This window comes from Microtus oregoni, unplaced genomic scaffold, assembly GCF_018167655.1.
Source record: "Microtus oregoni isolate MIOR12 unplaced genomic scaffold, Mior012 000005F_ref0000423, whole genome shotgun sequence".
NCBI lineage: Eukaryota > Metazoa > Chordata > Mammalia > Rodentia > Cricetidae > Microtus > Microtus oregoni.
Genome location: NW_024543064.1, coordinates 24,104,061 through 24,127,542, shown reverse-complemented (window position 1 = coordinate 24,127,542; position 23,482 = coordinate 24,104,061). Strand labels below are relative to the sequence as shown.

The following is a 23,482-nucleotide window of genomic DNA, read 5'->3' as shown; positions in this document are numbered from 1 at the left end:
CACACTCAGCTGTAGCACGATTAATAACCCCGAGACAGATACTGGGGTTAACCTGAAAGTTAGAAAGGCAAAAGAGTCAGCCACTGGCTCTTATCTATAAAGTCTAAAATGGCAGTTTTGCCTCCAAGAATCCTTAGAATGAGACTGTCTGAGAACTGTCTCCTCCCATTTTATATTCCTCTCTAGTGCTGGGATTAAAGGCGTGCACCCCTGCCACCCGGTTTCTATGGCTAACTAGCATGGCTACTGAGATTAAAGGTGTGTGTCACCACTGCCTGGTCTGGAAGACTGGCCAGGGCAGCTGTTTTACTCTCTGAACTTCAGGCAAGCTTTATTTATTAAAATACAAATGAAATACCACTAAACTCAGCCATTTCCATACTTTACAGAATCCAAAGAGGAGGGTACCCCCCTCAAACTCAAGTGTGAGCTCTGTGGACGGGTGGACTTTGCCTACAAGTTCAAGCGTTCTAAGCGCTTCTGCTCCATGGCTTGTGCAAAGAGGTGAGTGGCTGGCCCCACTGCCATGCCCAGCCCTTTCTGTCTCCAGGGTCCTCCTCCTAGTCATCATCTAGCTTGGATGCTGTAGGTGAGGCTCATCAATCCTCCAAGCTCCTTGGCCTGCCTAGTTAAGGCACTATATCCCAAGCATACCAGGTGAGTGCACTAGGCTTGGGAAACCAGAAGAACCTCCCCTGCCTTGGGTATGTCAGGGGAAGCATCACTGTCCGAGCACACAAAGCAGCTTGTTAGCTGGGCCCCAAGGGCAGCTGCCATGCCCTTAGGGGAAAGCCCTCCACAGAAGTAACATTTAGCCCAGGACCACGGCAAGCTTTTATTCAGCCTGGAAAGAAATGATGATAAAAGCCACTGTCATTTATTGAGAAGCTTCTTCACAGTGGGCACGGTGCTCCAGATCTGTAATGACTGAGGCAGGACTGATTTAAGAGTGAGGTCAGCCTCCACTGTATAGTAGTAGAGTGTGTATGTGTATGTATATATATATATAGTAGGGGCTGCCTGAGGAGACCTTGTTTCAACCCAAAACAAAAGGAGACAGACAGAGAGAGATAGCAGCAGAGACAGAGAAAGAAACTTGGAGCCAGGGGTCCTGCTAGTCAGTTGTCTGTTTTCAGAACATTTCTGCTAGGCAGCTGTTCCATTGTCACCATTGTATTTCCTAGTGTGCCCTTTTTATGGGTTGGAAACTAAGGCATGAAAGAGTGGCTGTGCCCAAAATGACACAGCTGAGTCACGGGGATTCAGATCTAACGTGCCCCCTGCTCTCTGTAGGAGCAGCTTGACCTTGACGCCTCAGAACCCAAAAAGAGCTCTCTAGGTTCCAGGCAGAGGTGTTGTGAGCAATGCCCCAGAGTTTCTGTCCTCAACCATGCTGACCAGGCTGTGCTAAAGGAGCCAAGGACTCTTGGTCAAGCTTTGCCAGGCCACAGTCCAGCAGGACAGTGGACAGAATAGTTTCCTAGCAACACAGTGTGTGGAAGCCACAGGCCACTGTGCTCTGAGCAGTTGAATTAAACATGTCACCGGCACTCCCTCTTGTCATCCCGAGACTGGTTTTAGAAGGTGACTGGTCTCATACCCTGCCTCTCAAGAAGGGCTCTGAGCTCAAGTGCCTTCCCAGAGTCTCAGTGATCAGCAATGTCCTGGTGTCAGTTTGTACCCATAGACTCTGGTTGGCTGTTTGTGCCACCTAGGGCCCCTGCTCTGACTTACTGCTCCTCCCCGCAGGTATAACGTGGGATGCACCAAACGAGTGGGACTTTTTCACTCAGACCGGAGCAAGTTGCAGAAGGCAGGGACCACAACCCATAACCGCCGACGGGCCAGCAAGGCTAGTCTGCCCACACTTACCAAGGACACCAAGAAACAGGTAAGAGCCCTGTTGAGCTTCCATGGCATGCTGTCTCCTCCAGCATGCTGCTCTCACCTCCTACAGGTCTCACATCCAGCCCTCTCTCGGTCCCCTGGTAGGACCCTTTTCTTAGACCTAGGGGCCCATACCCTCTCCAGTAGTCTTAGCCTAGAATGACCCCACCTTGGGGTTGCCATCCATTCTTGATTTCTTGGGTCTGACCCTGCTGGCCCTGTGGAAAACAGACTATTCAGGGTACCTCCATGTTATGCTGGGAGAAATAGCAGCCTCCACTTTTTCCCCTACTACCTTTTTGCCCCCTTGAAAACTAGAGCACTGAGTTGGTGAAGATCTCCCCATCAGGAACATGGATATTCATCCATTAAATATTTTTTCCCCAACAGTTCCATGCCAGTGATTCTGTTGGGCACTAAAGATCCAAGGGCATAGTCTTTTTTTTTTTTTTTTTTGGTTTTTCGAGACAGGGTTTCTCTGTGGTTTTGGAGCCTGTCCTGGAACTAGCTCTTGTAGACCAGGCTGGTCTCGAACTCACAGAGATCCGCCTGCCTCTGCCTCCTGAGTGCTGGGATTAAAGGCGTGCGCCACCACCGCCCGGCCAAGGGCATAGTCTTAAAGGAACTCACAGCCTAGCATGGCAGTCTTCATCCTTAAGTCGTTGGTGGTGGCGGCGGTGGCAGGGGTGGTGGTGACTTTTATCTTGTATCTGCTAAAAGCTGCAGTCCAGGATGTACATATGTGGGAAGTCCCTCTTGGTCGTCCAGATCACATAAGACACTACTACAGGCCAGACTAAGAGCAGGTTGTTGTAGCACAGTGCTGAGGGACTGACTGTCCAAGGTGGGAGAGCAGGAAGACGGGGTGTGACCCTAGGAATGGGGAACCAAACAGAAAACGGAGCAGCACCTGCCTCCACCCCTGCTTGACGTGGGAGTGGTCAGTTCCCCAATCCTGAAGAACTCTATTTCTCTCTGCTCCCAGCCCTCAGGCACTGTACCCCTTTCAGTTACTGCTGCCCTGCAGCTGACACACAGCCAGGAAGACTCTAGCCGGTGCTCAGACAACTCAAGCTATGAGGAACCCTTGTCACCCATCTCAGCCAGCTCATCCACCTCCCGACGGCGACAAGGCCAGAGGGATCTGGAGCTCCCTGACATGCACATGCGGGACCTGGTAGGCATGGGACACCACTTCCTACCAAGTGAGCCCACGAAGTGGAATGTAGAAGATGTCTATGAATTCATCCGCTCCTTGCCAGGTGAGTTCCTTGGAAACTTTACCTGCTGGAATCATGGGAGTGAGGGGAGATGAAGACCTCACCTCCCTCCAGGAGGAAGCAGGACCCAGGGTGCAGAGGCAGGAACACAAGGCTCCTGCTTGTGAAAGCTTATGTTCTAACACAGCAGACTATGGAATACTTGATGACCACCATTTGAAACAGCTGCAGTCTAGGACGTAGTCTGTGAAGTACATGAGCGTGAAATTAGCTCTGTCTCTTCCTGCGCAAGGTGGGAAGGAAGTCAGGAGGACTGTGGTGTCATGAGAATGAACAAGCTGGAGTGAGCTTTTTCAGGCTGAGAAAGAGCAGCTTGAGCAAGGACAAAATGTATGGTATAGTGGGCTCTGTGGATAGCCCTTGGCGTGGAGGGCAAGTGGATATGAAGTTGGCATCAACTTGGAAAGGCAAATTTTCTAGCATTCCAGAGTCTTCCAGGGGAACCCTGAAACTTCTTCCCTTTCTGCCAGCTTCATGCATCTACTTCAGGGCAGCAGTGATGGTGGCCACAGCCTGTGCAGGGGAGAGTGTGGTATAGAAATTGTAGGTGAGACAGAACTGGGTCCAGTCCTGTCATTCTCACTTAACCTCGTCTATTTGTTGTCTGTCGTGTGCCCTCAAGTTCATCATAGGATGGTTCCTTTTGTCCTGCAGCCCTGTCTCATGCTCCTTAGGAAGATACAGCTTTGTGTCAGCCAAGGCCAAGGCTACTGCAGGTTGCTCCGGGAAAATGGCATCCTCTCTCCCGTGGTTTGCAGGAAGGGGCTGGCTGGGCCTCTTATGGCAAGCATGGAAGCAGGTTTTCCCCATAGCTAGGAAATCCTAGAGAGCTATCAGAAGAAATCATACGCTGCCATTTCTACAGGATCTCACTGGTCGTACAGATGAGCTCTGCCTTTGGGGGAACCCACAGGCTGGCTTAGTCAGGGTTTCTACTGCTGTGATGAAATACTATGACCAGAAGCAAATTGTGAAGGAAAGGATTTATTTGGCTTACATTTTCATATCACTGTTTATCATTTAAGGACGTCAAAATAGGAACTCAAACAGGGCAGGAACCTGGAGGCCACAGCTGGTGTTGAGGCCGTGGAGTAGTGCTGCTTACTAGCTTACTCCTCGTGTCTTACTCAGCCCACTTTTTTATAAAACCCAGGACCACCAGCCCAGAGATGACCTCACCCACAATGTGCTGGGAGCTGGCGGCTGGCAGCTGGGGACTGGGGGCTGGACCCACCCCACCAGTCTCTAAGAAAATGCCCTACATACTTTTTAGGCAGAATTTCTTTGTGTCTCTGCAGTTGCTCCCAAATAACCACATGGAAAATTCTTATTAATTACAAATGCTTGGCCAATAGCTCAGGCTTGTTACTAGCTAACTCTTACAACTTAAATTTAACCCATTTATATTAATCTACATTCTGCCATGTGGTGTTAACCTCTCTTTCATCTTGTACCTCCTGTTTCCTTTCCATGTCTGGCTGGCAACTTCTCTATCTTCACCCTTCTTCTTCCCAGTGTCTTTAATCTGGTTCCCCCTGTCAGACCTCATCCTGAACAGCTATTGGCCAGTTAGCTTCTTTATTAAACCAATCATAGTGGCATATATTTACACAGTGTAAAGGAATATTACACATTTTCCCCTTTTTGTCTAATTAAAAAGGAAGGTTTTAACTTAAAAAATTGTATATACAACAAAAACAGTTATTAAGTAAGAATTACAATTACAATATCCAGACCCTTTGTATTTGGAAAATTTAGAGAAAATACTCTATTATTTCTTATCTTTGCAAGTCTAAAGTTTTATACCCAATTTACCTTTTATCATAACTAAGGAAAACTTTAACTATGACTATCTAGACTTCAACTTCGTCAAAGACCCCAGAAGGGTGATGTGTTACCTAACAACAGGGACATCTGGTTGTCTGAACAGTCACCCAAAGTTCATTTGTAACATTGGGGCATCCAGCCTTGGTCTATAGGCCTATTATATCTGACAGACATTCTGAGAAACAGGGAATTTTAAAGGACTATCCTACCTTGTTTTGTCTTTTTTGGACAGTATGCTGTCAGTAATTGAGGTGAGGGCAGTTTCTTTACCCAAATAGCTAGTTTTTAATCATAAAAAAGCAAGCTCCATACAAAGGTTCTTTGATGCCCATCATATTCTTTTGTAGTAAATTGGTGCTGTCAGGAGCAGACACATGTCTCACTGTCATGAAATGCCTTAGGTTATTGAACATATCAAATGCCATATTCTGTAGGTTTTTGAAGTGTTTGATATGTGTGTGTGTGTATCCATTTATGACCTTGAAAACATACCTCTAACATGACTGTAAGTTTGACTATTATAGATGACTATTAATCTCTATTTCTTAGTTATACATTTTAAATAACTGCATAAACACAATACCCTAAACAAGAGTAGAAGTTTGCATACAGTATAAAAAAATTAGCTTTAAATTTGTATCAGTAAACCAAAATTCATACCATTGTAAAATATTTTGAGATTAATGATTGATTTTTGTATTAAAGTAGATTCAATCATCTATCCTTTTCCTATCCTGTGTCATATCTCCCTTTTTTTCCTTTAGAAAGAAAATCTTGAATTTAGCTCTTTTGTTTAGCTTTTTTCCTGACTATGACCAATAACAACACATAACTATATAGTAAATGCTGGGTGGTGGTGCATGCCTTTAATCCTAGCACTCAGGAGACAGAGGCAGGCAGATCTCTGAGTTCGAGGCCAGCCTGGTCTATAGAGAGTTCCAGGACAACCAGGGCTACACAGAGGAATCCTGTCTCAACAAACAAAACGATGATGGCAAACATCTGTCACCCATCTTTTAAGGATGTGGGTGTTGTTTTTCTAGACTGTTTCCTGTTATCTGGGGGCTCTGGTGTCTTTGAGGAGCCCTGAGAAAATTTAGGATGATGATTTTTTTTAAAGTCTTGGCTGGAGTAGTTTTGTGAGGCTGGACCATCTCAGCCAGCAGCCTTGGAGCTGTCTTGATGCAGAACTCCAAGGAAACTGCAACAGGTATTTTGAGAGGCTGGATCACCTGAACCATTTGTTTTCTTTGGTGTCTGGTCCCTTGCGCCAAAATACACAAACTTTCAAAGGTAACATGCATGTCTGTGTTAATACAACAAATATATGTTATATGTTGTACACAAGTTAATCAAAGATGATTCTTTGTTTTGTATTTGAGTAAGTAAAATATATGTTACATGTTTTGTAGGGCTTTTTTTTTCTCTCCCTTTTTTTCATTTTTGAAACCAGACTGTTTATTTTATGACAGATTGAAATCCTCAAGATGAACTGGATGCTGCAACAGCTGCCCTCTTGGGTTTAGAGGTTGTCCCTTCACGGAATCCATGTCTGAATATTTGATAGAAAATTTTTAGATGCCTCATCCACCCAGTCCTGGTAGTGTTTTGTCTTTTAGCCTTGGTACTCCAGTTATATTTTCTCTTGTGTTTGGCAGGGTAGCCACATTTGCCACAGGTAGATTTTTGAAGGTGGTAGGGCTTGGAGCCACAGTGGTGGCACAACATGTATGTCTTATTGCGATGCTTTCCAAAGAATGACATTCCTTTTGTTATCCTGCTTCTGCCGCCAAGGCCAAAGAGACCAGAAAAGCTTTCTCTCTCTCCATCTCCCTCTCCCTCTCTCCCTCCCCACCCCTCTCTTTCTCTCTCTCTTAGGTTTATTTCTTTATGTTTAGAGTCAGGATTTTCAGGGGGTCTTCCTCAAAACAAGTCTGATCCATATAAATCTGTAGTGAATCTACAGCTTCTCATTTCCTGTGAAAATAAAAGCATAACCTCTCCCAAAGTAACACACCTTTTGAATTCCATTTTGAAGTCAAGATATTATAAAAATATGTAAGTTGATTTAATCTGGCAGTTTCCATAATCCAGTGTTTCTTAGCAGTTACTGCTCATTGATCAGCAGTCACAATATTTAAGGACAGCATAATATATATGGGATCTAGAATCCCATGATTTCCCATCTTTACATGGATTTTTCTTTTATATTACTTTGTTCTCTTTGTAAGTATTCTAAACTTAAAACTATACATTTTTTTGTGACTCTATACTCTTTTTCTTTTCTCTCCCACATCTTTGTACATTTTTAAACACACTGTAACCCATTTGGAGGCCTTTTCCGTCTGAATCTGTCTTTACTGAGCATCTGTATTGTTTTTGATCTCATGAGACAAATCTTAAACTGCTATAGTTGTTGCCTGCCTGGCTCAGCTTAGCGCATGGTGTGTTGGTGTTGGCTCTTCCCCACTTTGGCTCCCTAAGAGCTTAGCTTCATAGTGGAGGTACCAGCAGGAGCCACATTTACCACCCCAGCTCTGAGAAGTTGTTGGGTCCATGCTGCTACAAAGTAGCATGCTGCCCACTGCTCATTAACCCCATTTAAGTGTTTAATAACAGGGTCTCTTAAAGGAGCCATGCCTCTGTTTGCTAGTAGCAACCAGAGCCTACTCAAGAAGAGGCAGCTACCAGGAAGCTGCGTTTGACTCGGTTTTTTGTTTGTTTGTTTGTTTGTTTTTCAGATTTTATGTGGATCTACATTGCCAGGCATTTGGGCCCCATTTGTAGGCAGTTTCTCTGTGTCTCGGCAGTCACCCCCAAATAACCACACAGACACTTGTTATTATTACAAATGCTCCACCAGCAGCTAATGCTTGTTATAGCTAGCTCTTACAACTTAAAGTAACCCTTTACATTAGTCTACATTCTGCAACGAGGTGTTACCGCTCTTTCATCTTGTACCCCCGTTTCCTCTTCGTGTCTGGCTGGCAACTCCTTTCTCTTCACCCTTCTTCTTCCCAGTGTCCTCAGTCTGGTTCTCCCACCAGACCTCATCCTGTCCAGCTGTCAGCCTCATTTATAATTAATATTTAGTTTCTGAGTGATTTTTTTGGAAAGAGTTGACATAACAGCTAATTACGGTCCTGATGAAAAACTCCATTTACAAATGGTGCCCGCCGCCCTTCTTCTTCCCAGTGTCCTTAGTCTGGTTCTCTTGCCTAACCTCATCTGTCCATCTATTGGCCAGTTGTAACATGAATAATAAAAGATGTAATCTCAGAGGCAGATATTGGGGTTAAAGCTGAAGATCAGAGAATCAAAGTGGCCAGCCACTGGAGAGTTCTCACCTCTACCAATGCTCAGACCAAAGGGGCGATCCTGTCCTCAGTTTGCACTGTTCCTTGGGCTGCATCCTCAGACTCACTGAGCTCCTCCTAGCCCTAGCCGTGGGGTTACAGGTGTGAGCTCTGTTTCTCTTAGACAGATTCTACCTCACACAGCCCAGAGTGGCCTTGAGTCCTGGGATTAAAGGTGTGTGCTATCACTCCCTGACCTCTAGAGGCTTAGCTTTACACTCTGATCTTCAGGCAAACTTTATTTATCAAGACACAAATAAAATATCACTATAGCCAGTCAGCTTCTTTATTATACCAATCACAGTGACATATATTCACATAATGTAAAGGAATATTCCACATGCCTGATCTGGAGGCATTTTCTTTAGTCAAGCCTGGGCATGAAGAGCTCTGTCCCTGATGCGTAGGTGTGGTTCCCTACTCTAGAGATCCAAGAACTAAGACAGGTTGTCTCCTGCCCACCACACCCCAGTATCTTGTAGGTAACTGAGGGAAAACCGGAAACAGGCAGGCAGTTCTGACCCACAGCAGCCCTGGGCAGCCCTTGCTGCCATTTCCTTTGGAGTATTCCAAGCCTCAAATGACTCTTACCCACCCTCAGAGTCACCCACCTGCTGTGACAGGCAGCCAGGTGTTAAGAGCAACTTAAATTGCAGTGCTTACTGTAATTCCTGCTTTTTATTTTCTATTACCTCTGAGCTTTTCAGTCTCAGCTAGCAATATTTCTGACAATATAGTTTTCTTAAAATCCTTATAGTTTCTGAGTCTTGTTGGGGTTCATTCCATCATACAAAAAACACACCCCAAATCCTCTTTCAGATAAGCCTTTCTGTAATGTTGGGCTTCTTTTGGAGCCCTTAGGGTTCTTGGGAGTCTTTCAACTGATCAGAATCGCTGAAGCTGGCCTGCAACTACCAGGAGAACCCCTCTCAGAGTATCATGTCAAGTCTTCAGGAGCCTGGGTTTTCTTTTCATTTTAGGGGGTCTTTTATTTTGATTTTATTTGTTTGTTAGCTTCTTTGTTTTTTTGAGGGTTTCTCTGTGTAACCCTAACTGTCCCAAGAATTTGCTCTGTAGACCAGACTGGTCTTGAACTCAGAGATCTGCCTGCCTCTGCCTCCCAAGTGCTGGGGTTAAAAGTATGCGCCACCACACTGGAAACTGTTTTCTAATCCTGAAATGCTAAGGGCTTCCTGAACCAGCAGATACTGACCATGGTACACAGAACTGATTTTTCTTTCCTTTCCCTTCTTCTTCCTTCCAACAAGAAGGCAGGCAGCATCCTCAGCCTTCTACCTGAAAATACCGGAATGTCACACTTGATGTCTACCTGAAAATACCGGAATGTTACACTTCATGTCTACCTGAAAATACCGGAATGTCACACTTCATGTCCCCAGTCCAGTGCTGCAAAACTTGCTGCTTCCTAGCAGGATACAGTTAAATCCCAACCCCTCCAGCCCCCTGTAGCAGTTCCTCTCTCTCCATTAAGCTTCCAGCAGTTTCCCCTGGGTTATGGGACTTCTGCTCAGGATCCTAGATCACATTAGGCAGTCACTGTACTCTGCTTGGCCTATCTGTTGCTGGCCCCAATACTAGGCCATCCCTACATATTCAAAGTTTTTTTTAACGTCTCACCCTCTCTCTAAGGCTTCAAAGTCTGTGTTATCGGTGTATTGCTGTGAGACAAATCACTCTAAAGCTTAGTCTTAAACAGTAATGACCCCTTCATTGTGTCAGAATTGTGAGGGTGAGGCATCTGCCATGGCTCAGCTGTGGTTTCAGTGGAGGGCATCCTCATCCAAGGAGCTCAGTCACATGACAACGGGCCTCTGCTGTTAGCCAGCATCTCTTCAGAGGAGGCTGATGGAGCATTCTGACATGGTCAGTTTGCTCCGATATAAGTTACCTGCAGGGGTAAGGGAACAAACAGCTGCTGTCCTTTCCGTGAGGCCTCAGTGGCCCCTAGCTTCCCCTCTGTACCAGCTCAACACCTAGGACAGTAGTTAGAGAGGGAGAGGTGTGCCCAAGGGTATGCCTAGCGAGGGCCACATCTTGACTTCCTGCCTCAGTCATTTAGCCTATCAGGCTTCAAGACAATACCAGCAGTACTGCCCTCGAAGTACCTACCATGTGAGGCTTTCCTGAGCCAGGGCTTGTCTCTAACTGCTGCTGTTATCTGCGGTCTTCCTCAGGTTGCCAGGAGATCGCCGAGGAGTTCCGTGCCCAGGAGATTGATGGGCAAGCCCTGCTGCTGCTCAAGGAGGACCACCTGATGAGTGCCATGAACATCAAGCTGGGGCCTGCCCTGAAGATCTATGCACGCATCAGCATGCTCAAGGACTCCTAGAGCCTCTGCCGCCTGCCCGCTGCCCCAGGGCAGCCAGGGTTCCTGCCCCAGGTGGGCACCACCTCCTCATGAGCAGAGCCACACAGACATTCCTGAGGAGCCCGAGATATGGCCAGTTGGAGGGAAGGGGCTCTCACTAGGGGTGCAGCTGTGAGGAGGTCTGAGTGCCTCTTCCGTGGCTCTCAGGGGCCATTTCTGTGGGAAGGATAGAGAGGTGGGTGGCACAGAAGATGGGGCTTTGCGCTTGTAAATACTGATAGCACTGGCTTCCTCCAAAGTCCCAATGTTCTAGCCCCCCTCTCATCCTTTCTCTGTCCCCCATTTTCCAGGGGGTTTATGGTCAGGGCTCCCCAACCTGAGTTGGGTGACTTCCAAGGGCAGCCAGCAGGCCTGGACAGAGGTCTTAAAGCCTTTGCCTTCTCTCCCCTTCCTCTTCTTATCCAGGCCTGGTTAACCTTCCGTTGTCAGCTTCTCCCCCTTCAGCCTGTTTCCACAGCATCCAGGGGTTCTGCCCCTGTACCCTCTGCAGGTGGAGAGAGAGAAGCTGGGCCCAGTTTGGCCATGCCTGCTGGCACAGACGCCTTAACGCTGTGTGTATGACTGTGTGACTGGGAGCCTGGACTGACAGGCCATGAGCTGCCCTCTGGCATCTCCAGGTGTTTTGTAGCAAACAGCCACTTAGTGCTTTGTCCTGGACTCCACTCAGCCTGAGGCTGGGGAATAGAAAGAAAGGGCAGACCCCAAGAGTTGGAGATTAGAGGTCCCCTCCAGGTGGCAAGAGGTTTCTGGGAAGCTCTCCTCATACCAGATTGGTAGTGTGTCCTGCTGGCTGGCAAGCAACATAAGGAAGCTACAGGATCTAAACTATATGGCCCAAAGGCCAAGCCTCCTGTGACTTCACCTGCCTGCCCACCCTTACACCCCCACATGGGAGGGGGGGTGTAACTAAAGACTGGCTGAAGGCACTGTGGAAGCAGCCTTTGGCCTTCCACTCCCACACTTGCTTGTAAAACTTGTATAGCAGTAACAGCTACCTAAGGAAGGACCAGGCGCCTCTGACTTATCCTGTCCTTACCAACTCTGGGAAGTCAGACCCTTCCCGGGAGGGGCGGGCACTTTCTCAGCTTGCCCTGCCCCCTTCCCCATACCCCCAGGCAGGGTTGGAAATGAAGGACTTTTTTAACCTTTTGTTTTGTTTTTAAAAAATAAATCTGTAAAATGTGCCTCTTCTGTGGCTTTCTCCCAGGGATGCCTGTGTGCCTGAGTTTTTGTTCGTGGGTGAGAAAAAGAATGGGACTGGGTTGGGAAGGATGGCTGCCTTAACCGAGCAGTGTGTCCATGCCACCTGACTAGGACTGGATCATTTCATTGCCTTCACCCCAAATCAACACCCCTCAAAGTGAAAATGCTGGGCCCCTTCATCTCTGAGCCTTCCTACCTGCTTTTCCCACCAAGGTCAAGCGAAAGGCTAATAACATTATCAGTAACGCTTGAGCCAGAACCCAGACTCTGCTACCCCCAGCAAGTCTGCTGGAGCTGCGCAACACAGAGAAGACACAGCTGTAGCTCACTCAGCCCTCGCCAGGCATCGCGTGCTAGTCATACAGTAGAGGAACAGGTGGGGAAGGGACGTGCAAGCCTTTTAAAGAGGAAAGAGAGCGGGTGATATCTGATAATAAAATGATAGTGGTAATACGTGCAGGGACAGAAGTGATGGAAACTGGCCAGACTGAGGGAAGGCAGCCAGGTGGTAGCTGGGGTTGGCTCTGTGCCTCTGGGGGTATCTGTTAAAATGTGATTACCCCCTAGAAGAGACACTGGTTAATCCTCCAGGGAGACCAAGACCTGGAAAGCCTGGTGTCCCAGAATTGGGAAAGCGAGGAAGCTTGTGGGAGAAGTAGCGTGAGTGGAGTGAGCACAGGGAAGCCCCCTAGTCAAGAGAGCCTTGTACTGCAGGCCGTGTACAAAAGCCTGCGTGGCCAGTCTTGCCACTTGGACCTCTGTTTTCCTTGTTGGGGAAAAATAAAAACATCAGGTCCCACTCATGTTTGCTTGTAAGTATGTGATGGATAGGAAGCCAAGGCTACTCAGAGAAATTGGTGAGTTTAAGTCAGCTGAGTTGTCCATCACTTCAGGTGAAAGGACCTGGTATATCTCATGGTTGGCTTTTATATTTTGAGACAAGGTTTCATATAGTCACCGCCTCCTGAGTGCTAGAGGGGTGAGCAGCACTCCTGGCCGCTACTGTAAATTTGAAGGCTACATTGTTAAATTTTTATTTGTTCCTGGTATTGACACTACATAGACTTTCACAACTGTTTGGTCATGACCCACAGTTTAAAAAACTTTTTCTGCCAGACATGATGGTGCTTGTCTTTAATCCCAGCACTCAATGGCAGAAGCAGGTGGATCTCTGAGTGAAAGGCCAGCCTGGTCTACAGAGCAAGTTCCCGGACAACCAGGACTACTCTGAGAAACCCTGACTTGCAAAATTAATACTGCCCGTGTAAGCTACACAGCCATGATTTGATGTGGCTCTTAACCTGGGGACAGGCATGAGCACCCTTGTTACTGGAGAAGCAAAGGGCTCCACACGGAGTGAAGTTGCCCAGAGTCACAGTGCCCAGTGCTTTTTGACGTAAACTGGTGGTGAGTGCTGCACACAGCTTTCCCTGGGTGGGAATGCAATATCCTGTGTCACAGATGCTGCAAATCTGTTACAGCCCTGACTCTAGCCCCTCCCGGAAACAAGACCCTTAGGTCTTGGGTCTTCTGTGGGTCAGTCTGGCCTCCACTCCACTCCTAAATGATTGGCCCCAAGGGACTTGCCAGCCCCACCCCACCCTAGGAGGTGGTAAACCTCACCTCCAGGTTAATGGATTTATTGGCGTTACAACCCAGATTGCTTCTGTCATGTGGCTTAGGAGGCAGAGGGAATTGCTTTGTCCCCATACCTTGTCTGTCACTTCTACTGCGTATGTCATTTCTTCAACCTCTCTTGGATGAAGAGATTTCATGACAACTGGTTCCTCCCAATGGCTCTCAAGGGACTCAAGTGAGTAGGTTCAGTGCCTGCTGGGTATTGGTACAGGCTGATTCACCCGAGAGGGGCCCAGTCGGTAGAATTGCTGAGGGAAAACGTGACTCCAAGAACAAGAGGTGACCTGGTGATGGTAGAGGCAGTGGCACACGCCTTTAATCCCAGCACTCGGGGAGGCAGAGGCAAGTGGATCTCAGTGAGTTCAAGGCCAGCTTGGTCTATGTAGCAAGTTACAGGATAGCCTATTCTACACACAGAGAAACCCTGTCTGGAAGTTTAAAAAAAAAAAAGGGTGGGGGGGGGGAAGAGGGAGGAAGGAGAGGGAAGCTAAGGAGAGCGCTTCTTTCTTTGTCCCCAGGGTGAGGCAGAAATCCAGGGCCTAAGGCTACACTCCCTCCCCCCATCAGAAAGCAGGGAAAGGGACAGAGGAATGGAGCTTAAGGAGCTACTGAGCTGTGTTCTCAATGAGCTGGAGCCCACAAGTCCTTCAGCAAAGTCTTGACTGTGATATCAGGTCACGCAGACACTTCGAGAGTAAAGCTCGAAACTGGTGCCCAAGAGGGGAAGAATGGTAGATCTCCACAGGCATCCCACCCCAGCCTGGGTCCCAGCACCCTCCCTCACCTAGTCCTTTGGGCCACTCAGGCCAGCTCTGCCTGGATGCCCACACTAAGGCCTGGTGCCCTGGAGCCATAATCATTGGCTCCCCCACTCTGGTGTGTAAGAGGACGAGGTGACTGGCATTCGCTGGGGACACTGAAGTCCATGCCAGCCTTTCCTTCTGCTGCAAGGCTGCCAGCATTCCGAGGGGACTGCGGACAAAGTGGGAAGGGGCAGGCTTCTCAGGAACCACGCTAGCTGGAGACATGGCACTCAGGATCCAAGGACCTTTGTGAGAGGAGCTTGGGTCACACTGAGTCCGTCAAGGCTCAGCCCCAGCACCTACAGCCACTTCCTGAGCGAATAGTTTTCACCCGAGACCCAGTTGTCTCCTCACTGATGGAATGGGGGCATGGAGACCCAGTTATCTCCTCACTGATGGAATGGGGGCATCCAGATTCCTCTCCGGGCACGGTGGTCAGACTTCACCGAGACCTGGGAATGTTCTCTGCAGAGTGTCCAGCCCCATCAGTGCCCAGGATGAGGAATAAGCAGAGACTTGACTTCTGGAGAAAATGGAGTTTTAGGCGAAGGAGTAACGAGTTGGGAAAAGAACGTGACGTTAAAGCCACAATTCATTACTTCATTCACTTCTAACAAATGCTTGCTAATGTCGCCAATTATGAGGCAGGTTCTGGAACTTGGTGCCAAGACTCTAAAGCCTACTGGGGCAGTAAAGAGTTCCTAGAGCAGACAGGGTTAGGCAAGGGCTAAAGGGGAAGTTTGGTGAAGGTAGAGGTGTAGGAAGGGGGACCAGATGTCAAGGAACTGGAAGACTAGTGAGTGACAGGAGGGAAAGGTGTTATGGCAAAGATTGTCCCTGGGGTGACAATCCCAGAGAGTCATGGGAAACCCAGGAAGCTTCATAGGGGGCTGAAGGTTGGCACCCAGTAGCCTGACTGGGAAGTTTCCCCACAAATCCAGATGTAAATCAGTGAGATGGAGAGGATGGAGCAGGCAGGTGGGAGGGGAGCTTCTGCTTGGAAACAGGAGGCAGACAGCCATTGTAAAGGGAGACCGGTTCTGGGGCCAGAGCAAGCAGGAAAGAAGGGATGGGGTGGGCCCGAACACGCAAACTGCAGATTGAGATGCTGTGAGCTTGCTTGAAGTGTGTGTGGGGACCTCTGGGCAGACAGCAGTCTAGGGGGGATACAAGATAGCTGTGGCCATTGCCCAGCCAGAGGGCTGGCAATACAGTGTGGTACATCTCGGAAGTCATACACTGATCAACAGTGGTGGGGCCTTATTGTGCAGGGATGGACCCAATTGAAGGGCACTGAGTCGAAAACAATCTTAAAAGGCCCCACCTCTCTTCCTGGAACTTCTCAACCACCATTACCAATCTGGAGCGTCCCCCTAAATCCACCTGTATAATCTGTATATAGCAGCCAGCAGCTGAGCTCCCACAGCGTGCTGTATTAAGTTGAATAGAAATTAGATTTAGTGCTTAGACTTTGGCAAAACAGGCAAGGAAATATGTCAGTTTTCATACTGGTTACACATTAAAAGAACATTTTGGGTAGGTTGGCATAAATCAAAGTAATTGGTAAAAATTAATTTCATCTTCACCTTTTTAATGTGGCCACTAGGAAATGTAAAGTCTGCATGCATCACATGTGTCCTAGGGAGTTTTGCTTTCCTAGCATTCTCCAGTAAACACGAATACAGCTCTTGGGGGGGGGGGGGAGCACACCTGTAGGAACACAACACACTAGGGGAGAGGCTCCGCCCACAGACGTGAGACCTTCCTCTCCACAGAGGTCTGGTCTGGTCTCTGTTCCAATGTGCATGCACCCATTAACACTTCTCACTGGCCACACTGACCTCCGCTGTTAGACACACACAGTGCTGTCACTCAGACCCTGCCGGGCTTGCGTATATCCATATCTTTTTCCTACCGCTTCCTATTAGCTAGTTTTTTAGTTTGTTTGTTTGTATGTCTGTTTGTTTTTTGCGAGCATACAAAAACATCAGGTTCCACTACGGTGCTCTCAGACAGACCTGTCATCAAAATTCACTCATTTTTGTCTTCTTTCTTCTTCTTAGTCCCCTCCTCCCTACAAAGTCATATTTCCTTTTTCTTTTTTTATTATGTGTGTGCATGTGTGTGCGCACGTGCATGTGCGCATGAGCGTGCTACAGTGCATACGTGGAGGTCAGGACAACCTGTAGGAGGAGTCAGTCCCCTCTCATTCCCTTCGACACGGCAGCAAGCACCACCACCATTCCACCCGGCATGTGCTTTTTCGAGTCCTGCTCGAACATTCTTGGGCTGTCTGCTGTGTAGACTGGAGCCCCCGTGACAGGAAGGGGTGACACCGTTGTGCACCACAGTGCACAGGCCATGATTCGAAGGCTCCTTCAGCTCTGCGAGAAGATGTGGACTTTATCTTGCAGTTAGCGGGAGCTATTCTCTATTCCTTCATTTAAAAAATCAATGCAGTTTATGAAGACCTGAATTTGATCTCAGAACCCACTTAAAAAAAAAAAAAAGGCCGGTGTTAGCCAGGTGTGGTGGCAGTTGTCTGTCAACTGCAAATCTTTGTATCTTCAGCATTCATCTGTCTATTCTTTATAGCCCAGCTTTAGGAAAATTGCCCATACTCCTCCACGCCCTTTTATTTATACAAGCTCCCCCTTAACATCGGCTTCCACCCCTCACCGGACACAGACATACCCAGCACCTGGCCTGACCTCTACCATCTCCGTGCTCTCTCCCATGACATGCCTGCTCTTCTGGTGAACCCCAGAACCCTCTGGTGAGTTCTAGGCCTTACCTCTCAACCAGATACACTTTGACCCTTGGATCCAGATCCAGATGTCTCTGCCATCGATGGCCACACTCTGCCCATCCTTTTCCAACCCCTCACTACTTTTCCCCACTCAGCAGCAATGCTCAGCCTCACACCCCAATAACTCCTGGGCCCTAACTGGGTTTCCTGTCTATAGTCATGCCTGCCACCCAGTCACCTTGTCGAGAACCAGAGTTCAGTCTAAGTATGAAGTTGCGCCAATACCACCCACTCACCCCCATGCAAAACCTTTCTTTAATGGGAGTCCCCTGGGTGCACCGGTGTTTTCCAGGAGGCTGCCTTTCCCCACATCCCTGTCGAAATAGCTTGTAGTTTTCTGAAGCCAGGTTTACAAATCCAGGTCCAGTCCTCCAGGAAGTCCTGGAAAGCCCCCTGGCTTCCTGCTTCCCCTTCCAGGCTGCTGTCCTTCCCAGGATTCACTGCGCAGGGCTCTGTCCTCACTCCACATTCCTCAGTGTGACCACATACATCATCCCCACTCCCCATCCTGAAGACAGGGCCTTTCCTACCGGCTCACCCACCTTGACATCTTGGACCTAGCAGAAAGCTTGGCCACACTGTGACCAATGATGCCAAGATAATAGCCAAGCAGACACTGACCAACAGCTTGACCTGGGGCTGGCAACCCACAGGGGCAAGGACGGAAAGCTAAGTAGCTGCCCAAAAGGCCAAGACTCCACCAGCAGGCCAGGAGCCCCCTTTCCCACTCTGTATGCTGGCAGCCTGGCGTCATAGCTTTCCTTGAGCTTGCCTGCTTTTTGTTTTGTTTTTGTGATCATTTTATAAACAAAACCTAAAACCTGTCCTGGGTTCTAATTTGTATGTCTTTGCCTACTAGTAAAGGTGAATGTTTTTCCATGTATTTGCCTACTAAATGTGTTTTTCTCCCTTTGAGGATTTAGCTGCTGGTTTGACAAACACTGTTGAGGGAAGTTGGTCTTTTAGGAGATGGCTCTAGGGGCGGAATGGGGATTGAGCTGGCTGAGGTCACATGGAGGCTACAGAAAACAGGAAGGACAGAGACAAAGAGGCCAAGGGACGCCAATCTGGGCGCTACCAAGGTAGGTGAGCGTGGAGGAGGGAGGGGTGAGGCTGCATGCAGGTCTCTGGCTTAAGTCACCCTGTGGGTACCCACATCTGCATAAGGCGGGCTCTTTGAGTAAACCCTAGGCTCAAAAGGTATGGAGCCAGTCCAAGAGTTAAGGGAATCTGATATGGAAGTGGCCTTCCTGAAAGAGACCTTAGGAAGCCGTGGGGAGTTACAGGGCAGGCGGAGAGGGAGAGAGACTGTCAGAAGGAAGAGGCCATAGCAGGAAGTGGCCTATCACTGAGTGCCCTTAGCAGCTGAAGTTCTATGAGTTCCGGTCATCTAGCTGATATTGACTCCAAATTCAGGTTCGGTCTCCGAGGGTGCTATTCCCGTTATTCCATCTCACTGATGAAGACTGATGCCCAGAGGGCCAGCGTGCTAATAAAAGGTGTCCCCAGAGTGCTCTCCATATCTGTTCTTCACTATGGGGCTCTCACAGAAGACAGCTAACTAAGGCCACCCTCTCCAAGCCAGGACCTTAGAGGTCAGTGAAGGAGTAGCAGTCCTAGGAGAACAGGCCACCACCGCCATGCTCCCCACTCCAGCCACCAAACCACAAATCCTTTCTCCTCTTGGGCTCTCCCCCCTCCCCAGCCCCACACAAGATCGGCCTCACCCCAGCTCAGTAAGCACAGCAAACCTGAATGCTCCTATCCTCCAAGCCCATCCGACTCATACCCTGCCACACTGCTGTTCAAAGCAACGGTCCAGACTCATTACTCCTTAGATCCTGGGGCAACTGGGGAAGGGGTGTTTAAAGAGCTTCTTTAAGTACTGAGATGGTGGGCAGGGGCGTGTGGCTCAGTGGTTGTATGCTGCCTAATGTGTGAGGCCCTGGGTTTGATCCCCAGCATGGTAAGTCTTTAAACTCCGAGGTATAATATGTGTTGTATATTATCGGAAAAATACCATAGTCAGCAAAACCTGCAGGGTGTAGGACAGATTGTCCCCTGTGCTGCCATCTGTGGGGACATCAGAGGAAGAAGGGGCTCTTGCTACAATGCCTGTGTGGGCCTCCTCTCACAGACCATCCCTGGAAGGATGCGGGAGACACTGATGCCGTTGGTCACCTCCACGCAGAACTGCAGAAGGGTTTGTGCCAGGCAGTCCCCTGAATCCTTCCTGAATGTCTGTGCTGTGTGACTAGAATAATAATAGGTTCCTACTCAGAAACCAAATGAAGCAGGGAAATCAGGCAATGGTTTTTCCGGTGGAAGGATGTCACTGAAGTCCTCCCCCTACTCCTCTCACCCTAGGGCCAAGAAGAGACTCCTGTGGCAGCTCCTCCTGACTGCATTTGGCTTCTTAGGCCTGTACCTATACAGGCTCGGTAGTCTCAGGTACTCCCCCGAGGCCAGGGTTAAAATGATCTTTCCAAGGGCCTCCTGGAGGGAAGGAAGGTGGTAGCTGGCTTAGCCTACGCAAATTTCCTATGGACTCTCCTACCAAACAAAGAACATGCCAAATGTCCTCTCCTGTTTACTGCGCCTACAGGTCCTTAGAAGTCTTCATCCCCATGGGCATCTGCCCTAGGGCCACAATGCCTCTGCTGAGGGACAACTTCACAGGTGTCCTGCGACACTGGTAAGCCGTCACCATTCTCCCACCAAGAATGTCCGCAAGCTACATAGGTCTGCCCCAGGTCTCCACTCTCTTCTCACCCACACCCAGGCGTTCCGTCTTTGGGAAGCCAGGGGTGGTGCCACCAGGTCAGACATCACCCAGTCTGTGTTTGGTTGGTTCTAAACTAGGGTTTCGTAGGGGACAGGTCTGTGGGTCCCGAGTGGCCAGCAATGGGCAAATGGCAACGAGCAGGGATCAAGCATTGAGCAGAACTGTCTTTCCTAACTCCTCCTGCTCGTGACCAGGGCCCGGCCTGAAGTCCTGACCTGTACCTCTTGGGCAGCACCGATCATTTGGGATGGTACCTTCGACCCACAGGTAGCCGAGCAAGAGGCAAGACAGCAGAACCTCACCATTGGACTGACTGTCTTTGCTGTAGGCAGGTAAGACACAGGGAGGGGACCGTCCTTCTAGGTGGTGAACAGGAGGATGTGTCCACAGACAGGTAGCCATAGAAACTCCTACTGCAGATACAGGCTCCATCCAATGTTTCGCATTCTTGGGGGCTCAGAACTACTTCTAAAAAGGAACAAGCCTGGGGTGGGGTAGGTCTGGCACAGATGGAGACACTGGCTTTGTAGTGAGGGCATAAAAGACCTTTATAGGCTAACGAGGAGAAGGGGAGCTAGCACCTGGCTAAAGGAAGGTTCTCGGTGTAGGTGACACAGCATGGGTGTACTGGGGCTTTGCCAGGGAAGTCTGATGAAGGGAGAAGGGTGTGGAGCTCAGGAATTTACAACGGAATGACTCCAGGCTAAGTAAAGAAAGCCACGAGGGTGGAAGGAGCTGGAGAGTGGCAGACAGACAGACAGACGGATAATTGCGGTAATTGCCGGGTCACAGAGCTGAGTGAGGTAGGCCCTTTGGATGAGCAGGGCAAGCGAGCTGAATGAAGGGTCTCACATCGTGACACAGGGATGTTTTGGAAGCAAGACAACGGTGGTGACCTTGTCAAGGGAGTAGCCCCAGAAGCAGGTAACTGAGGAGGCCAAGATCTTCACAGGTGAGGCTGACAAAGGGTGGGCCTCAGGTAGAGAGGAGCTAGGCAGGCGAAAGAGACAAAAGGCAGGGCCCTGCCCTCCCATCCAAAGGGATGCAAAGGGGATTCCTGGCTGGATATAGGGTCAGACCTACAACCCCAAGCCACAGAGCAGTGGAGTGCAAGACAGGCTGGGCAGTGGGTGAGCCTCCTGTGACATAAGATGAGAATGCCCAGGAAGAAAAACCCAAAAACCCAGGCAAAAAACTGTTCAGGGTTTCTCCAACTGTGTCTCAAACCCAACATAAAGGGGAGAAAGTCAACAGAGTCATCGCAACACACGGATCCAGAGGGCTGGCGCAAGCACAAAGGGGACAGAGCTGCTCACTTAGTATCTTTGTTCAAGTGACTACAGGTCTTTAAAGAACAGCACGTGGGCTTAGCAGTGTGTGCCCCGTGGCAAATGCTCAGACCATTAGCCTTGTTCCTTCAAACTCCTGGTTGTTGTCTTGGGTTACCAGGGATGCAAACTGTCAGTATTTCTGAGCACTCTGCTTGTCCATGTGAAGAATGGCCACAAACATTGTGGCTTAAATTAAATTGCTATAGTCAAGAATTCAGGACCTCCCAGGAAGGGCTCTTCCCTGCCAGGTGTATGAGTCTCAACAGGGAGACCAACAGCTAGAGACACAGCAACGCCCCTCACTCCAAATAAGCTCCCTCCATGGCTTTATATTAATTTACTTTCCTATTGCTGTGATAAACATCAAGGTTAAAAACAACTTGGGGAGGAAAAGGTTTATTTCATCTTACTACAGTCCTAGGTAGCCCACCAAGAAAAAAAAAAAAAACTCAGGGGAACCAGGAGGCAGGAACTGAAGCAGAAACCATGGAGGAAGGCTGCTTACTTGCTTGCTCCCCACGGACTTGCTCAGCCTGCTTTCTTACACACCCCAGGCCCATCCTCCCAAGGGTGGACCCACCCATAGTCGGCTAGGCCCTCCCACATCACTGCCTACAGACCAATCTGATGGTGGCCTTTTCTCAATTGACGTTTCCCCTTCCCAGATACCCCCAACTTGTGACAAGTTGGCAAAAATAAACCTAAGCAGCCCAGGCTTCCCTTCATCATAGCCGCATCTGGTCCCGGCTCAGAGTACTGCAAGCACCTCCTGTCCTCCAAGGGTGGGCCAGTCTCCTCTTGGCTCAGAGGAGTCAGGCAGAGGCCATAGTTTAAGGGAACAGGACAGGGCGACGCATCTCTTCCAGGCGGAAGTGGTAGACAGCTTTCAGTACCCTTTAGTTCACCATCTCAAGGCTGGAGATTTGGGATTGCAGGGCCGGGTGTGGGCACGGCGGGACTGACCCTGGCCTGACCGCCTGGCAGGTACCTGGAGAAGTACCTGGAACACTTCCTGCACTCTGCAGAGCAGCACTTCATGGTGGGTCAGAGCGTGGTGTACTACGTGTTCACTGACCGCCCGGAAGCGGTGCCCTACGTGACGCTGGGCCAGGGTCGCCTGCTGCGGGTGGAACGAGTGCAGCGAGAGAACCGCTGGCAGGAGGTGTCCATGGCGCGCATGCGCACGCTACACGAGGCGCTGGGAGGGCAGCTGGGGCAAGAGGCTGACTATGTTTTCTGCCTGGACGTTGACCAGCACTTCACCAGTAACTTCGGGCCCGAGACACTGGCCGATCTGGTGGCGCAGCTGCACGCCTGGCACTACCACTGGCCGCGGTGGCTGCTGCCCTATGAGCGGGACAAGCGATCCGCTGCTGCCCTGTTGTTTGGCGAGGGCGACTTCTACTACCACGCGGCCTTGTTCGGGGGCAGTGTGGCGGCACTGCGCAAGCTGACGGCTCACTGTGCGCTTGGCCAGCAGCTGGACCGTGAGCGTGGCATCGAGGCGATCTGGCACGACGAGAGCCACCTCAACAAGTTCTTCTGGCTGAACAAGCCCACCAAGGTGCTGTCGCCTGAGTTCTGCTGGGATCTGCAAATTGGCTGGAGGACAGAGATCCACACCCCTCGCCTGCTCTGGGAGCCCAAGGAGTATGCACTGGTGCGAAACTAGCGCGTTCCCCTGGCAGGCCAGGTGCGGCAGCATCTTTCAAGACCATGACGCCAGTTAGAGCTGGTTATAGTGCCTCTGGAAGGGGGACTTTGGAACTCAGAGGTCTTGAAAAGAGGTGCCTGTTCCTGGGGCCAAGAGACCTTGTTACCAACAGCTGGCCGACTGGCGACTCCCTATGCTCTAACCAGATACAAATTACGGAAAAGCGAGAGGAAGCTCTTCCCCCCAGAATCTACTTTGGCAGCTCTTATATCCCAGGTGTTTGTCAGCAGCAGCCACAGCAATAAGGAGGCAGAGGCGAGTGGCGCTTCCTAGTGTTAAACCTTTTACCTAGGACCGGGCGGCAGCAGTGCACTTTTAATTCCAGTGGTGTGGGATTCCCCTCTGTATGCTATGAATATGTTTTATTAGCATTGGTTAATAAAGAAGCTGTTTTGGCCTATGGCAGGGTAGAACTAAACTGAATTCAGGGAGAAAGAAGGCGGAGTCAGGCAGATGCCGT

The 23,482-nt window shown here is 49.4% G+C and overlaps 3 protein-coding genes across 5 annotated transcripts in view; 2 read left to right on the top strand and 1 right to left on the bottom strand.

The window, feature by feature from the left end:
• Positions 1-11,947, top strand: part of Phc2 (polyhomeotic homolog 2) — a 104,582-nt gene extending 92,635 nt beyond the window's left edge. For 2 of the 3 annotated variants that reach the window (XM_041652142.1, XM_041652141.1), the window contains 4 exons: positions 390-504; positions 1,750-1,891; positions 2,873-3,149; positions 10,546-11,947. In XM_041652142.1, coding sequence (XP_041508076.1) covers positions 390-504; positions 1,750-1,891; positions 2,873-3,149; positions 10,546-10,700 — 689 coding nt within the window. In that variant the 3' untranslated portion in view covers positions 10,701-11,947. The remainder of the gene's footprint in view (positions 1-389; positions 505-1,749; positions 1,892-2,872; positions 3,150-10,545) is intronic. The other variant, XM_041652143.1, reaches the window with a different exon arrangement.
• On the bottom strand, positions 6,477-7,948 carry LOC121448174 (60S ribosomal protein L37-like). Its single transcript, XM_041651965.1, has 2 exons — positions 7,938-7,948; positions 6,477-6,777 (listed from the first exon to the last, which is right to left on the bottom strand). Exons 1-2 carry the CDS (start codon positions 7,946-7,948, stop codon positions 6,477-6,479), a joined length of 312 nt encoding a protein of 103 aa, XP_041507899.1.
• Positions 11,948-13,546: 1,599 nt separating the features above from the next.
• A3galt2 (alpha 1,3-galactosyltransferase 2) lies at positions 13,547-23,357 on the top strand. The gene is made up of 5 exons (XM_041652860.1): positions 13,547-13,755; positions 19,560-19,643; positions 19,798-19,887; positions 20,172-20,309; positions 22,293-23,357. The coding sequence occupies exons 1-5, from the start codon at positions 13,703-13,705 to the stop codon at positions 22,978-22,980; spliced, it is 1,053 nt and encodes a 350-aa protein (XP_041508794.1). The 5' UTR covers positions 13,547-13,702; the 3' UTR covers positions 22,981-23,357.
• Positions 23,358-23,482: the final 125 nt, after the last annotated feature.